The 18,214-nt window shown below is 39.6% G+C and overlaps 1 protein-coding gene across 2 annotated transcripts in view; it reads left to right on the forward strand.

Annotated features, from left to right (window-relative positions):
- LIPI (lipase I) overlaps positions 1-1,393 on the forward strand; it is a 65,034-nt gene extending 63,641 nt beyond the window's left edge. The window contains exon 10 of one of the 2 annotated variants that reach the window (XM_043893061.1): positions 451-1,393. In XM_043893061.1, the coding sequence (XP_043748996.1) occupies positions 451-538 (88 nt within the window). In that variant the 3' untranslated portion in view covers positions 539-1,393. The remainder of the gene's footprint in view (positions 1-450) is intronic. The other variant, XM_043893062.1, reaches the window with a different exon arrangement.
- Positions 1,394-18,214: the final 16,821 nt, after the last annotated feature.

Raw genomic sequence — 18,214 nt, forward strand, 5'->3', positions numbered from 1 at the left:
CAACAAGGAGAGAGGGTGTTGAAGTACAGAGAATTTTTTCTTTCTCACAAATATTATGTCTGTTCATCTCTACATAGACAAATGAGATGGAGCAGAAATGATCCTGTAGGTTTTTTTCCACTCCCTGCTTTTAGAGAACTTGTTAGTTATAGGCATGTGCTATGCTTAGTCCATGTCCTACTCTTTGTGACCCCATGGACTGTAGCCTGCCAGGCTCCTCTGTCCATAGGGATTCTCTAGGCAAGAATACTGGAGTGGGTTGCCCTGCCCTCCTCCAGGGGATCTTCCCAACCCAGGGATCGAACCCAGGGATCGATCATGCATTGCAGGCAGATTCTTTACTGTCTGAGCCAGTTATAGGTATAGGATATTTTTATATTTATGAGAAGAAAGTAAACTTTGCTGTTATTACTAACAGTTATTTTTTCTCTCTTTTTTTCTCTTTCACAGACCACCACTGTGCATCTATAATTTTGTACTTAAAGAAAGCAAGGAACTATTTCTCACTCCAAGCACATGCAAACCACATGAAATATAAAATGCCTTCATCCATCAAATGTAACAGCTTGTTTGTGAATTGAAAAACTTGTAAATGGAAACAGTGCAATTAGTATTTCTTTTAGACTGCATTGTTCAATCTGAAATTTGTATATTTATTTTTCATGTACAAGTTTTTAAGAATCAAAAATATAGAATACTTTAAGATGCATATAGTAAAGCATTCTGAATATATTTTAAAGCTGTTTATTTCTGTTTACCTTAATCAAATATTTCTCTTTGAATGTTTCCTTTTTTTACTTATTATTAACAGATAAAATGTCTTTAGAAAAAAAAGAAGCTTATTGCTTCAACACACCGTCTAAACAGTATCGTTCTCCACTCAGAATGCAGTAATGAAATAAATGAACTTTTAAAAAATGTGTAAATTTTGAGAAGTTCCTTGGATTCATGTAAATCCTGTAAACAGAAATATGCCTGTTTAGTGATCAATTTGGCATTTTATAATGCATTGTAAATAAAGGCTTTGTTTCATGGAGCACAATAATTTATAGGCCCATAATCGTTAATGTCAGATCCGGGGTCTGCCACTTATTCGCTTGCTAGTGGTGTGATCATGAGTAACAAAATTTACCTTACCATATTTCAGGCACCTAAAAATTTCTGTGAATATTGATTCAACACTTTGACTAGTGTCTGCCTTTAATGATAATAAATAATAACAGCTAACACATGCATCACTGTATTCTTGGCCCAGTTTAATACTATATATATATATATATAAATTAATTCGATCCCTACAGAAATCTTCTGAGATTGGCCTTGTTATCTTCACTGATGAATAAACTGAGACATAGAAATATTAACTAACTTACCCAGGATTGTGTACAAAATAAAAATTGAAACCTAAGTCTCTTGAGTCTGTGGTTTTTAACCCCTATTCCTGTTTCTCCAGGCTTCCCTGGTGGATCAGTTGGTAAAGAATCTGCCTGCAATGCGGGAGACCTGGATTCTATCCCTGGGTTGGGAAGACCCCCTGGAGGAGGGCATGGCAACCTACTCCAGTATTATTGCCTGGAGAATCCCCAAGGACAGAGCCTGGTGGGCTACAGTCCATTGGGTCACAAAGAGTCAGACATGACTAACTTTCACTTCACATGTTTCTCAAAGTTCAATACATGATAATTGTGATATTTATAAATGATCACTTTTGAAATACAGTCATCCCTCGTTATCCTGGGGGATTGGTTCCAGGACCCACCACAAATACCAAAATCCACTGATGCTCACATCCCATAGTTGGTTTTCATTATCTGTGGTTCCACCTGCGTGGATTTAACCAGGCACAGATTACATAGTGCTATAGTATATTTTGGGGAAAAAAAACCCTCTGTAAGTGGAACCCATGCAGTTCAAACCTATGTTGCTCAAGAGTCACTGGGAATAATCTAAATGTCCTTGGCATTCCCCCATTTACCCATTCAGTCCAGGAATTCCTATTCCTTAGCTCCCCCTCACTTGTGTCTGGAAGCTCCCAAGATTTGTTTAATGTGTGTTTCTAAACTCATCTGTCAACTACAGTCACAGTCTCTGTGCTTTTGCTTTCCTGCTATATTAGTTTGCTGGAACTTTCATTAAAAAATTCACTGATCGGATGGCTTAAACAACATAATTTATTTTCTTACAGTTCTGGAGGCTAGAAGTCCAAGGTCAAGTTGTTGGCAGGTCTGGTTTCCTTGAGACCTCTCTCTTTAGTTGCAGATGGCTACTTCCTGACTATGTCCTCACATGGTCTTTCCTCTGTGCTGGGTGTCGCTTTTCTGTGTCTTGATTTCCTCTTTTATAAGGACTAATAATATCACTTACATATAACACTGTATTCTTGCTACAGTTTAATACTTTATATGTATATATACATATAAATATATAGATGTGTGTATATATATATATATGTATATATCAATTATCATATATCAATTCATTTAATCCCCTACCAGAATCCTATGAGACTGGCCTTTTCAATCTCCACTGGTACAGAAATGGAGGCCATAGAAATGTTGACTTAACTTACCCAGGATTTCATACAAAATTAGAACTGACTGGTGTCCTTATGTGGAGAAGGCAATGGCAATCCACCCCAGGACCCTTGCCTGGAAAGTCCCGTGGGTGGAGGAGCCTGATATGCTACGGTCCATGGGGTCGCAAAGAGCCGGACACGACTGAGCGACTTCAGAGATTACAGCATATCGAATGGGCTCGTTTTATTTATTTATTTATTTTTTTATTTTATTTATTTATTTTTTTCCAGTGGGTTTTGTCATACATTGATATGAATCAGCCATGGATTTACATGTATTCCCAATCCCGATCCCCCCTCCCACCTCCCTCTCCACCCAATTTTAATTTAATCCTTTAAACCTCTTTAAAGACCCTGTCTCTATATAAAACCACGTTCTGAGGTACTGGGAATTCATCTCATAACACCATCCATCACTCATTAGCACCACAACGATTGTTGATGTTGTTCAGTTGCCCAGCTGTGTCCAACTCTTTGTGACCCCACAGACTGCAGTATGGCCGGCCCTCCCTGTCCCTCACCATCTCCTGGAGGAGTTTGCCCTAGTTCATGTTCATTGCATCGGTGATGCCGTCCAGCCATCTCATCCTCTGATGCCCTCTTCTCCTTCTGTCCTCGCTCTTTCCCAGCTTCAGGCACTTTTCCAATAAATCATCTGTGAGCATCAGATGACCAAAATACTGGAGCTTCGGCTTCAGCATCAGTCCTTGCGGTGAATATTCAGATTGATCTCACTTAAGATTGACTGGTTTGATCTCCTTGCTGTCCAAGGGAGTTTCAGGAGTCTTTTCTAGCACCACAGTTCAAAGGCATCAATTTTTTGGCATTCTGCCCTCTTTACGGTCCAGCTCTCACAACCGTACATAACCACTGGGAAGACCATAGCCTTGATTATATGGACATTTGTTGGCTGAGTAATGTCTCTGCTTTTCAACATGCTGTCTAGGTTTGTCATTGCTTTCCTGCCAAGAAGCAATCATCTCTGATTTCATGGCTGCAGTCACATATGCAGTGATTTTGGAGTCCAAGAGAAAGAAATATGTCACTACTTCCACCTTTTCCCCTTCTATTTGCCATGAAGTAATGGGGCCGAATGTCGTGATCTTAGTTTTTTAATATTTAGTCTTAAACTGGCTCTCTCACTCTCCTTCACCATAATCAAGAGGATGTTGAGTTCCTCTTCACTTTCTGCTATTAGAGTAGTATCATCTGCATATCTGAGGTTGTTGATGTTTCTCCCACCTATCTTGATTCTGGCTTGTAACTCATCCAGCCTGGCATTCCTCATGATGTGTTCAGGGTATAGGTTAAACAAAGAGGGTGACAGCAGACAGCCTTTTTGTACTTTTTTCTCGATTTTGAACCAATCAGTTGTTCCATACAGGGTTCTAACTGTTGCTTCTTGACCTGCATACAGGTTTCTCAGGAGACAGGTAAGATGGTCTGGCATTCCCATCTCTCTAAGAGTTTTCCAGTTTTTCATGATCCACAAGAGTGTTAGCCTAGTCGATGAAACTGAGATAGATGTTTTTCTGACATTCCCTTGCTTTCTCTATAATCCAGTGAACGTTGAAAATTTCATCGCTAGTTCTTCTTCCTTTTCTAAACCCAGCTTGGACATAATGGAAATTCTTGTTTTGCAAAATGCTGAAGCCTAGCTTGCAATATTTTAAGCATAACCTTACTAGCATGGGAGATGAATGCAATTGTCTGATGTAGCACATTCTTTAGTACTGTCCTTTTTGGGAATTGGGATGAGAATTGGCCTTTTCCAGTCCTGTGGCCACTGCTGGGTCTTCCAGATTTGTTGACATAATGAATGAAAAACCTTGATGGCATCCTCCGTTAGGGATTTGAATAGTTCTGCTGGAATTTCTTCACATCCATTAGCTTTATTAACTGCTGTGTTTCTTAAGGCCCACTTGACTTCATACTCCAGGATGTCTGGCTCTGGGTGACTAACCACACCATCGTAGTAGTCTGGTTCATTAAGGTCTTTTTTATACAGTTCTTTCATTTATTCTTGGAGAAGGAAATGGCGACTAACTCCAGTACTCTTGCCTGGAAAATTCCATGGATGGAGGAGCCTGGTGGGCTACAGTCCATGGGGTCGCAAAGACTTGAGCATGACTGAGCGACTTCACCTTCACCTTCCATGTATTACTTCTATCTTTTCTTGATCTCTTCAGCATTTATCCTCTTCATGGATCACTGCCTTGTCATGGCGAAGGGGCTTGCATAACTCAATGAAACTAAGAGCCATGCCATGCAGGGCCACCCAAGATGGACGGGTCATAGCAGAGAGTTCTGTCAAAATATGATACACTGGAGGAGGAAATGGCAAACCACCCCAGTGTACTTGTCATGAGAACCTCATGAACTGTATGAAAGACCAGAATGATAATCTTAGCCTCATGTGGTATTTGAAGGTGAATCAGGACCATTATTGATGCCTACCTGGAAAACACTGATATGTGAAGACTCGATGTACTAGATATGTGTTCCAGGCAGAAACTTGTAGAAGGGTTTCCACATTTTGCTTAGGGATTTTGGCAGTGCTCCCTTCATCTCTACTGTCAGACATTCCTTCCTCAGTGTCTGCCTCAGCCGTTCGGTCCATGGGCCTCTGACTCCAATTGATAGAAACACATCCTCTCTCCTGTCTGTCATTTAGCCATTTTATCACGAACTTCTCATATTCTAAAGCAAAACCAGAAACCCTTTTGTAATTTCACTTTTCCAACACCCCTCAATTAGTTTTCCAGATATCCCCGGAAATTCTGAATCTTTGTGATATTAATTAATTTGTGATATTAGTTTGTGATATTAATGACATTTAAAATTAAATAAAGTGCATTAGAGATATCTTCCTAGGGGGAGAATTCCTATTCCAGTATTTGAGACTGCCTTCATAGCTTGTTAAAGGACCCTGTAACTCTCATAACAAAATTTCCTTGTCATAGGTGATGGAATCCTTCAAGGATAACTTGAGGATATAAACTTATGAAATGTTTATAGGTTTCCATACTGCAATATCTGGGAGAAATATCAACAGCCTCAGATATGTAGATGACACCACTTTAATGGCAGAAAGTTAAGAGTAATTAATGAGCCTCCTGATGAAGATGAAAGAGGGGAGTGAAAAAGCTGGCTTAAAACTCAACATTCAAAAAACTAAGATCATGGCATCCGGTCCTACCACTTCAAGGCAAACAGAGGGGGAAAATGTGGAAACAGTGTCAGATTTCGTTTTCTTTAGCTCCAAAATCAACGTGGATGGTGACTGCAGTCGTGAAATTAAAATACACTGCTTGGAAGAAAAGCTATGTCAAACCTAGGACAGTGTTTTAAAAAGCAGAGATATCATTTTGCCAAAGGCAAAAGGTCCATATAGTTAAAGCTGTGGTTTTCCTGCAGTCATTACGGATGTGAGGGTTGGGCCACAAAGAAGGCTGAGCACTGAAGAACTGATGCTTTTGAACTGTGATGCTGGAGAAGACTCTTGAGAGTCCCTTGGACTGCAAGGATCAAACCAGTCAATCCTAAAGGAAATCAATCCTGAATATTCATTAGAAGGACTGATGCTGAAGCTGAGGCTCCAATACTTTGGCCACCTGATGGGAAGAGCTGACTCATTGGAAAAATTGATGGCAAGAGGAGAGGGAGACAGCAGAGGATGAGACGGTTGGATGGCATCATTGACTCAATGGATATAAGTTTGAGCAAACTACAGGAGATAGTGAAGGACAGAGAAGCCTAGCGTACTGCAGTTCATGGAGTCGGAAAGAGTCAGACACGGCTTAGCAACTGAACAACAACAACAATGCTGCAATATCTTCTCCAGTGTCCTAATTCCCTCTACTTTTTTTTTTTCATGATGAACAATGAAAGGAAAACTTTGGAACTTGTCTTGGGGATGAGAGGAAGTAAACTCTGACCCACAAGTTTATAGTCTTCAAACAATATTTTTAATCACGTTTTCCCCAAATTTGTAGAAATCATAGATCAAAAATAGTAGTGAGAGGGAAAAGTGCACTTTTTGGAGGACTGATGAAGCACAGATATTTTATAGCAATCATGTACGACAACAGAAGGAACAGCTAGCCATTCTGCACAAAATGGGTTACACCAGGCTACTCTGAAGAAACTCTGTCTGGGTCAGATACAGAAAACTGCAGAGAAGCACAATTATGTAGTAATGCTTATAATCAGCTATAATCATGTAAGTGTTGTTGTGGGTCATAACATCTATGCATTAATCCTGTTTTTTCACATAGTAATGATAACAGTAACAACAAATACATAATGAGTAATTACGATGTGCCAATCTGTGTTTTAAATCTTTGATTTTCAATATTTCATTTAGTCCTTACAAATGCCTCATCAGGTATGTAGCTGTTTTACCTTCTGTGACAGAGGGGAGAAGTGGAGAAGAAAATCTATTAGACTATTTCTTTCAATACCTGAAAGGTATGTTTGTTGTGTTTCGATAGTTATCTATTGGGTATATATTAGGCATTCTGTAAATGCTTGTGAATGAATCAAGGGATGGGTGGGTGAACAGGAAGTCAATTCCTCTGGATAAAAAGCACAGGACAAAAGGCAGCCCCTGGCCCTGAGAAACTGTAATGTGGTTAGTGAGTGCCTGCCAACAGCCATGGAGCAGTAGCCTGGAAACATCCTGGCAAGTCCTCAGACACATGTGTTGGTTTTCCATTCTGTTCTGTCAAGATCTTAGGATGAAGACACTGCGAACAGTTACCCAATACCTGAATTCTTCCCCAAGATAATATAACCTGCCTCTTCAGGTGGCATAAGCAACATTGTCAGAGAACATTTGGGGATGACGTTGGCATTATGCAATGTAGGACTTCGAAGCACAGATAACATTTTCATTCATGATTTCTTTTTTCCCTATGAGCATGCGTTACATGTAAAAAGAAGGAAATTTGGGAGGTGAACAGCTGGTTATGCAGATGGTGTTGATGAGTTGAATTTGGATCTCTGTGCCATGACTTAAGTTTCTGGAATGTGGGTCTCTTGGCTAGGGGTAGGATTATATATCTTATAGGGACATGGAAGAATGTGTTTGCATGTAGACTAGCAGTCATGATTAAAGTGCTTTCACTGGAACATAACATTACAGGAAGTGTTTGAAGATTTAAAGCAATAGATCACTCACCCAGATTCACCAGGACCCTATTGAATATTCTTCCAGATTTCCTATTGATCCTGTCAGCACGTTGCCGTTCTTAACTCAGGTTTGCCCTCACAACTTCCTTCCACTTCAGCCCTTTCGTGGCCTTTTCCGTTGTTAACTGATCTCTCCCAAACTCATTCCTCACTTTGCTTTTCTTCCTCCTCTGCTTCTTAAAGGTGATATTTCATGTCTCTGTTAAGGCACTTGCTTACTTGTTTGTGTCCACCACTAAAACATAATCTCCTTGAGAGTAAGAAATTCTGTGTTACATACATATTTTTGTATTTTCAGGGTCTAGATAAATGCCTGGACTATTCCAGGGGCTCCAAAAACATTTGTTGAATGATAAATGCAAAATTTTAAAAATTAAGCAGCCTCTTTTTTGGCTTAGCTGGGGAAGAGTGGGCAGATACAGTGTCTGCTGGCTATTTAGAAGAACAAAATGTTTCAAGTGGTTCTGGTTTGAGATCAGGGAGCTCTCACAGTACAGCAGACTTAAGATTTTCTTTGTCTTACATTATTTTCTAAGAATGTAGTAAAACCAGGTATGATTTTAATATTAGATAATTTTAGTCAAGACAGATATAGTACTGAAGAATAATTTGCATTTATAATTAAATTTGAAACTTCTTTTACATATATTGTTAAAGTGTTAAAATGTTAGCATTCTAAACACAGATGAATTATAAATTTCAGGTTTTTCCTTAATAGTTCTCTGGGAAAATAAACAATTTGAAGATTTAAAAAAATAAAGTCTATTGCAGGCATAGATTCTGAAATCATTGAAGCTTTGTCAGTGGAACTTGTCATCAGTTTCCAGAGCATTTTTTTACTCTTTAATATTTTTTTTTTTTTTTACTCTTTAATATTTAATGTTATGTTTCTCTTTAACACTGGGTAGGAGAGATGTTTAATTAGGAAAATGTCTATGGAATGAACATGCAAATATGTGTTTTCTCCCCTTGTGATGAACAAATGTATGGGAGAAAACAACACAGTGCTTCTCACACTGTCACAGTTTTTTCCCCCGAAATCTCATTTTACAAAATAAGCTGCAGGACGACATTGGTCATCCTTCAAGACCTTCATGTCTTGAGCAATTCTGAATGCATTTCGCAGAACCGGAGTATCTGGGGTTCTGACTTTGTTGGAAGATGGCTCCTGCCACAGGGATGTGGTGCTCAAGAGTGGTTTCAAATACAAGCCTGGGCAACAGTCTTCCTGAGTCCAAATCTTGGATCTTCCATTTGCCATCTGGGTGCTTTTCACCAGACTACTTAAGTCCTCTGTGTCGCAGTTTCCTTAAGTGAGAAGTGGTGGTATTAATTATACTTTCTTTGCAGGGTTGGTGTGAGAATTAAATAAGTAAAATGTCTAGAACACAATGACAGAATTCACAGAGATATTGTAATTATTACAACTATTACCTGTATGCACAGTGGAGATCAGAAGCAGGACCTTGGTCATTGGTGTCAGCTACTGCAGGAGCTATGGAGTAGTCGTCAATATGTGTCAGGGTAAGATTCTGTTCAGACATCACTGAAAGCTGGTCCTTTGGCCTCATCATAAGCGAGGTGGTCTCAATTTGAATATTGCCTGAAAATTTTATTAAGACTTAACATTTTAAAAGCAGTTGAAGCTTCACAGTAAAACTGAGAGGAAGGTACAGAGATTTTCCACATGCTCCCTGCTCATGTGCTTACAGAGCCAATGGCATTATCAACACGCCCCACCAGAGTGGAACATTTGCTACAGTTGATGAATCCACATTGACACATCATAAATATCAAAAGCCTGTAGCTTACATCGTGGTTCAATCTTAGCATTGTACATTCTGTGTTTGGGAAAATTCCATAGCTGTACTTTTTCCGGAATGCTATATAGTTGGAATCATACAGTATGTAGCCTTTTCGGATTGGCTTTTTCCCTCAGTTATATGCATTTATGTTTCCTCTATGTGTTTTCGTAGCTTGGTAACTCATTTCCTTTTAGTCCCCAAAAATTATTCCATTGTCTGAATATATCACAGCTTATTTATCCATTCACCTACTGAGGGACATCTTGGTTGCTTCCAAGTTTTGGCAACTATGAATAAAACTGTTATAAACATCCACGTGTAGGTTTTTGTGTAGACATAAGTTTTCTGTTCTTTTGAGTAAATACCAAGGAGCACAATTGCCGGATCATATGGTAAGAGTGTGTTTAGTTTTGTAAGAAAACCATAAAAACTGCCTTCTGAAGTGGCTGTACCAATTTGCATTGCTACTGGTAATGAATGAGACTTCCTGTTGCTACACATCTTACCAGCATTTGGCGTTGTCAGTGTTCTGGACTTGGGCCATTCTTATAGATGTGTAGTAAAATCTCATCATTGTTTCAATTTAAATTTTTCTGATGACATATCATGTTGAGCATTTTCAGTACCCTTATTTGTCACCCTTGTATCTTCTTTGGTGAGGTGTCAAAGTCTTTTTCCCATATTTTCTTATTGTTGAGTTTTAAGAGTTCTCTGTATATTTTGGATAAGTCTTTTATCAGATGTGTTTTTTGTAAATATTTTCTCCCAGTCTGTGGTTTATTTTCTCATTCTCTTGGCATTGTCTTTTGAAGAGCAGAGTTTTTAATTTTAATGAAGTCCAGCTTATCAATGACTTCTTTCATGGATCATACCTTTGGAGTAATGGACATGAAAAAGGTCATCTAGGTTTTGTTCTTTGTATCTTGGAGGAGTTTAATAGCTTTGCATTTTACATCTAGAACTGTGATCCATTTTGAGTTAATTTTTGTGAAGGGTAAGGTCTTTGTCTAAATTAATTCTTTTGTATGTTGATGTCCAAATGTCCCAGCACTGTTGTTGAAAAAGCTGACCTTTGCTCATCGTATTGCCTTTGCTCCTCTGACAAAGATCTGTAGACTATATTTAAGTGGGTCTGTGTTCTGGAATGCCTGTCCTGTTCCATCAATCTAGTTGTCCATCCTTTCACTGCACCATCTTGATTACTGTAGATTTATAGTAAGTCTTTGCTCCCCTTGTGGCTCAGCTGGTAAAGAATCTGCCTGCAATGCGGGAGACCTGGGTTCAATCCCTGGGTTGGAAGGATCCCCTGGAAAAGGGAAAGGCTACCCACCCCAGTATTCTGGCCTGGAGAACTCCATGGACTGTATAGTCCATGGGCAAAGAGTCAGACACAACTGAGCAACTTTCACTTTCACTTTACACTTTCATAGTAAGTCTTACAGGAGAGCAGTCAGTCCTCCAATTCTGTCCATTTCCTTCAGTATTGTGCTAGCTAATCCTTGAAACAGGTTTGAGAGAGTATACCTCTGAAGACTTATTTCTTCAGCTTTAAAATATTTGTAAACACTCATGTGTTCATTGTGTACCTGTCTGAAAGGAATGAGATTAATGTGTATTTGACAATGAGCCTTGCTCAAGTATGACAGGTATTTGGAACATAGAAAAGAGAATAATTTGAATCCTTAGACTCCACGAAGTTATATTCTATTAGGAAAGCTACCTGGTTGAACACATGTTGTCATACCCCTTGATTATTGCAGAAATAATGATGATTCTGAGGGCTAGTGTGGAACAGAGGCTGAATATCAGCTGCAGTGGAGGTGTGTGAAGGTTGGACTGGACAAAGATGATATTGGATGGATGTTTAGGGACTAGCTCATGTAAAGAGGGAGCTAGAGAGGAGAATGTAGCTTTTTATAGATGTAGAGTATGAGGAAGAAGGGAGAACAGATGTGATGCATGTAGGTCAAATTATATGAAGTTGTGTATATCATGGAAAGGAGTTATTCTAGTCAGGAGCTATTTAAGATTACCAAGTGAGAACAGGGCATGACCATACTTGTGTTTTTAAAAGAGATACCTCTCAAATGCCTAACTGGAGAGGATGTTACCAACCCCTCTGCTGGTGTTCTGACCAAGGCAGGATAATAAAAGGAGACATGAGGAAAACAAGTGGGATAAGATGGAGAGACTCAGAACAGAGATGCACTGGAGTTTTGCCACAATAGCCTGGCAAAAACAAAGGAAACGTTCATATGTTGTATAGACGCGGCCCTTTCATGTGACATGATTTTCTTCATCCCTTCTCTAAAACATGTTGAGACCCCCTTTTGAGCTCCAAAGGGAAAACCTAGTAGGAGTTCTATTAAATGTCCTCAAATGTAATGAGTGAAAACAAGAGAAATGATTAAGGATTGCTATATGCCATCCACTTAAAAATTGTATGGGTTTTAATCTGAAAGAGCACATAGGCTTTTTTTTTTTTTTTCTGACAATAGCAGGGACTTGAGGAACGTGGCAGATTGAGTTGACTTACATAATAAAGTCAGGATGGGACCCGCTATTTGAAGGGCCACTAATAGTGGTGGTTTGAAAAGCCACGCCTGCCCAACGTAGAGATCCCAAAGGAGTTAGATCTATGCTCTCTAGGTCAAAATTGCATCATATCTCTGCAATTCCTTCTCCAGAACAGGGTAACTTTCGTTTGCTCAGTTTTTTAAGGAAATCCTAATAAGAGTTTTAAGTGTTATTTTTTTTTTCTCTTTCTTCCAATTAAAAAAATCGCATACTCACACACACAACACACACACACACACACACACACACACACACACACACACACTATGTCCCTGTGTGGGGAAAGGGAGGGTATTAGAGGCATTAGAGATCTCCCAAAGTTTCCCACTGAGAAGATCTTGTTTTTCATGTGAACAATATTGAATATGTAAATTGAATATAGAAGTTACGCTGTACAGAAAAATTAAATATCTAAGATTTATGAATTATATACATTATGTAGGATGGCATGCTGATTTAGAAATTCTCACATTTTATGAACAATTTACCCAAGCTCTTCACAGGCATTTTTTTATATAAATATATCTTTTAAATCAATTAGGTCCTCTTTAAAGTTACCTAACAGGGTTTTCTAGGCCATCGTTTTTCTGTGTTATCTAAGTTGTCTGAGCTGCAGAACTTTTGGAACCTATATGTAATGTTATAGGGAATTTCCCATTGCTCATTTAAGGGTTTCTCTCTCAATATGATGAAGAATAAAAGTGCACCAGAAGGGCATATATTTAGAATTCCTTGCTCCAGAGATGAAACTATTACCAATTTCTTATATATCCAGCTATCTGTATCTGGAGTTAAAACTAATCATTTAAATAATCATGAAGTGCCATGTTAAATTGCAATTTTGACTTACACTATTAGGATTCATTATCAAGTGTTTGGTAAATTAATTTACTCCTCTTTTGACTCTGAGGGGGCCAAAAATTTCTTCCAAATCAGAGTAAAGAAGTCATATCTTTTAGGCCCACATGACCAGTCCTTGGCTATGGGCTGTCCATGGGAAGGGGCTGTGAACGTAGATGAGATCGTTTTATTTATCTGGGGGCATTATTGCAAGGAGTCAGCTGCCAACACTCCCAGGAGCCAGAAGAATGGTGCCCTAGTCCTGAAGATGGCATGAGGTGGCAGAGCATAGCCTTGGGGAACAGAGCATGGGGGAGGGGTGGTGGGTAGGCATTTAGAGCTTGACCATCTGTTCACACAGTCTGCTGGCCTTTTTTCGTCCATTCCTGCATAAGACATTTAGGACAACCAGCTCAATTTATCATACTTGGAGTGCAAAAATCCTCCATCAGTCACCACATGGCCCCTTCTACCTACCCCTTCTACCTTGTTGCTGTCATTTTTTTTTCTTTTTCTGGGACCTTTACATATCCTAGGATATTTCTAGAGACCTATTCTTAGATCTCTGTGGTCTATCAAGAGGCCCCTCTGTTTTCGCTCATCTGAACTACGGGGAGAGAATGTAGAGATGTGGAAACTGAATTTTTTTCCCCAAATCTGGGGACAATCTTTCTCCTTCCACATTTGTACAAGTCTTTCTCACTCAGCAAAATACTTATCTCCACCAGTTTCCTGATGCTTCTAAATTCTCCCTAAGGCTTAGGCTTCAAGATGTCAAAAGACGGAAAGAGTTGCAGGCTTTACTTTCTTTCCATGAAATTCTTCCTTCTTTGCTCTTTGTCTAAATCAGTGAGCCCAAAATAGTTTTGCTCCTAGAACTGGGGAAGAAGACCTAAGCCAGGAGATAGGTACCATTCACCATTCCATTAGTGATGTTTACTGATTTTAACTGATTCTTTAATCTGGAGGTGACATTTACAGTTACAGTAAAATAGATGATAAGTTATTAAGTTATATGATGTGTGCCACTGATACACGATCTAGACTGAAATTTATTTATTTATTTTTAAACAGAAGAGTGGTTTACCAATGTTAGAAATATATCCATTAGGTAAGTTAAACAATGAGAGAAGTTTAAACCTTTAGTTCCCTGGAACATTTATGTAATCAGAACTATCCATTATCCAAAATTTCCATATAAACAAATGTTTTTAAAATACTCCAAAATACAATCAAGTTTTATTTCTCTTTAATACTATTATGAGTTGATTTCTAAAGGGTATAAGGTCAAGTTTTACCAATAAAACATACAACACATTGTCACAAGAGGGCAGCCTTTTAACATGGATTGTTCCTCAATCTGCAGCCATTCCTTGACAATTTAAGACAGTTACTTTAATCCATGTAACTAAATAATGATAAAACAATACAAAATATTCAGGCATATATTTTTCATTGTGCATGTTTTTTGTATTATTATCAGTAAAATATTTAAAACCCACAAGGAAAATAAGAACTGAATTGTTTCATGTAGAAAGAAGGGTTTATATAGGTTGTATCTTTTAAATATCAACTGAAGGTCAGTGGCTGGGTTGAGTGCACCAAAATCTCACGTGATCAAATGTGAAATTCTCCTCTGAGCTACCCAAGATTCTAATCAAGAAAGGGCAAGCTGGAAGGATCCAGACTGATATATGATCCACGGGCAAATGAATGTCAGTGGATGTGTGTTTCTAATTTTTAACTTAGAAACTGCCTAAAGACACAGTGCTATTTGGACATATTGATCAGGAGTACATTTTCTTGGTGGATGGCTGGTCTTGTCTATAAGACACAGAGAGTGCACCCTCAGATGAGCAGGGTCACGTCTCTCCCAGGCTGTCTGTCTGTCCCTGTCCGAAGCTGACCAGTTACTTCTCTCCAAGTCAGTGTTCTTCTCAGGAGTAGCCCACAGTGCTATAAATGTCCATCTTGCCCCGACTTGATCCAATCTGGGCTTCTTACAGAACTGGAAACTCTCCCAGCCAACTGTGGTTTCACAAGCCCTCCAGGTAACTCTGATTGAGAGCTACTGGTAGCTGCTGGCAGACAGCAGCAAAGACCAAATAGCCCTGTGGGGTATGAAGACTGCGTAAGTTTTTAACCTTAATACCTTTCTCCTATCCTTAGCCTCAATCCTTCGGTGAATTCTTTGCCGAAGGATTGAATCTTTTGAACTGTGGTGTTGGAGAAGACTCTTGAGAGTCCCTTGGACTGTAAAAGATCAAACCAGTCCATCCTAAAGGAGATCAGTCCTGAATATTCTTTGGAAGGACTGATGCTGAAGTGGAAGTTCCAGTACTTTGGCCACTCGTTGCAAAGAACAGACTCATTGGAAAAGACCGTGATGCTGGGAAAGATTGCAGGCAGAAGGAGAAGGGGATGACAGAGGATAAGATGGTTGGATGGCATCACCAACTTGATGGACACGAGTTTGAGCAAGCTCCAGGAGTTGGTGATGGACAGGGAAGCCTGGCATGCTGCAGTTCATGGGGTCACAGAGAGTCAGACATGATTGAGACCCTAAACTGAATGGATCCATAGCCTGGTCTCTGCTGCTAACACACACTTGTCAGTAGGTTTTCTCTCTTTCACAGTCTCTAGGACCAATCCAGGGATTTTATTTCTGCATCACCTCTGACAGTTATGGAGTTTTCCAATGATGTTCTTCGGCTACCCCATTTATTTCCAGTCTTCTGCTCTTCCTCTCTACCACTTTCTACCTTATAATTATCTGAATAATTTGGCAAGTAAGTTTCTGTCCCCAAAGAATCTATATTCCTGCACTCCTGTTTTGGTAATTGGTTTAGTAATCCAGTCATTCTCACTGCCTGGAGGCCCAGCAGAAAGCCTTCTCTGCCTTGGCTGCTTCTAAATTTTTGGATTATACATCCTCGTAGGGTCTAATTTTATTCTAAAACTGGATCTCTGCTTTTTTCCTGCATGTGTCACTCAACCTAAAGGTCTAAACGCTTTCTGAATTTCAAGTATTGACTACTTTAAATGTCCTTTTGTGGGAGATAGACTTTTTCATCTGAGACACTGTTGCTAATCCACTTTTATTGGATGTAACTGATTAGTTTAATCTGTATTATTTTCCAGTAGCAAGGACCTTCTTTCCCAAACCCTATAAGTGTACACGCTAAATCACTCAATTGTGTCCGACTCTTTGCGACCCCATGGACTGTAGCCCACCAGGCTTCTCTGTTCACAGAATTCTGCAGGCATGAATACTGGAGTAGGTTGTCATTTTCTCCTCCAGGGGGATCTTCCTGACCCAGGGATCAAACTCAAGTCTCTTGTATCTCCTGCATTGGCAAACAGATTCTTTACCACTGTGTTCCCCCACTGTGCCGCCCCCCACCCCAGGAATCCAACTCTGAAGGCGGGGAGGATTTGGGGGCATCTATCTAATAGCATGTGATCTACTCCTTGTGCGGACTTCATGTCCGGGAAACTCCTTACCTAGCTTGTCTCCCAGTAACTAGATATGCCCCACAAAATTCCAAGATAATGCTCATGAGTCTGCACAGTTCCTGGGGTTAATACAAACTGAAATAAGCCTCACTTACATATGGAATTGTAGTGTAAAGGGGAGGGAAAGAATTATTTTTTTCTTTCCTGATAGATCTTTAATTGTTCAACTGTATTCATGGGCTTGTGAGTTTTGAAAGCTTTTTTCTTTTTGCCTTTAATTAGTGAAGAACTATTCTTCCTCTTAATGTTCCTTTTTTGGATTGCAAGTGGAAATTGTAGATGACCTTGATACCAGCTAAGCCAGTTTGAAAGAATTTGAGTATTACTCTAGGATTTCAGGTAAAATATCCATTCCTTGAGAGGAAACTAAATTTTATTACCATTTATACTCAGATGGTAAAGAATCTTCCTGCAATGCAGAAGACCAGGGTTTGACCCCTGGGTTGGGAAGATCCCCTGGAGAAGGGAATGGCTACCCACTCCAATATTCTTGCCTGGAGAACCCCATGGACAGAGGAGCCTAGCAGGTTACAGTTCATGGAGCCACAAAGAGTCAGATAGGACTGAGCAACTAACACAATGTATTTAAAAATATATCATAAGAAAGCGGCAGGAACTTTTTCCAAAATAGGAGACAGAAATACACTACAAACACCAATTGTTTGGTGATATGGCATAACTGTGAAGGCAAATGTTATTTAATTTGAATATGGATGACACTGCATAGGGTAAAAAAAGGGAAAAATAAAACAGTCAAGTTTTTGTCAGGCTCTTGGGTTTTAAAACCTGGGTCAGGACTCAAATATTTTGGTGTGAAAGATGTCTTCCCCTTGATTCCCTGGGTTAGGTTGTGGGTAAGGAAGGGAAAAGACAGAAGAGAAGCCACATAGCAAGCAGTTTCTAAGATAGCTTAGAAATGGATGGTGAGAGCCTCTCTTCACTTCAGATTGAAACTGGTATTCGGGAGTGATTGTTGGAAATGGATTTGGAGAATTCAAGACGAGTGGTTAAAAAACAAGTTCCTGCAGTTCCCCTGTACCAGCTTTTAGACAAGCAGGAGACATATCAGCCATGTGGTGGAATCAGATTGGCCTGAGGGCACTCTGTGCCTTTATTCTGGACACTGCTCTCAAGAAAAAGTGAGGCATCTCAGTCAAATTAGTGCACTTGGTTCAGTCAGGGGCTTCATCATGAGCCTGTGGACCTGATCTCAGAAGTATGTGCTCCACTGACCTGGCAGGTCTGAAGAGGTCTTATGGTTGTGTTTGGAACAAAGTGGACCCGGCAGTGATCCTCATGGACTAATGACTAAAAATCCAGTAAGAATAAGTCTATCTCAGTGGTTAACATTTTGTACTACTTCCTACCCACTGCAAAATCTCAACAGTATAGGAGAAAAACCTTCCATGGTCCTTGGAATCTATGTTCAATTCCGGGGAGAGGGTGAAGGAGAACATAAATTGACAGATTTTCCTACCCAGTGGCTGTGTACATGACGATACATGAATCAGCCATTGTCACCCTTTGGGGGCAATTTACAGCAATTCTCAGCCTTGCCACCAGGAGAAAATGACTTTCTGAGCATAATGTGACCCTCACCTTTATAAATTTAAAAATGATGGAAACTTTACATACTTGTCAAGGCAGATGTAAGCATAGAGCACAGGATGGTTTTTGCTCTGAAAGATTGACACCGTCTACACAGTTA

This window comes from Cervus elaphus, chromosome 31 (assembly GCF_910594005.1).
Source record: "Cervus elaphus chromosome 31, mCerEla1.1, whole genome shotgun sequence".
Classification (NCBI taxonomy): Eukaryota; Metazoa; Chordata; class Mammalia; order Artiodactyla; family Cervidae; genus Cervus; species Cervus elaphus.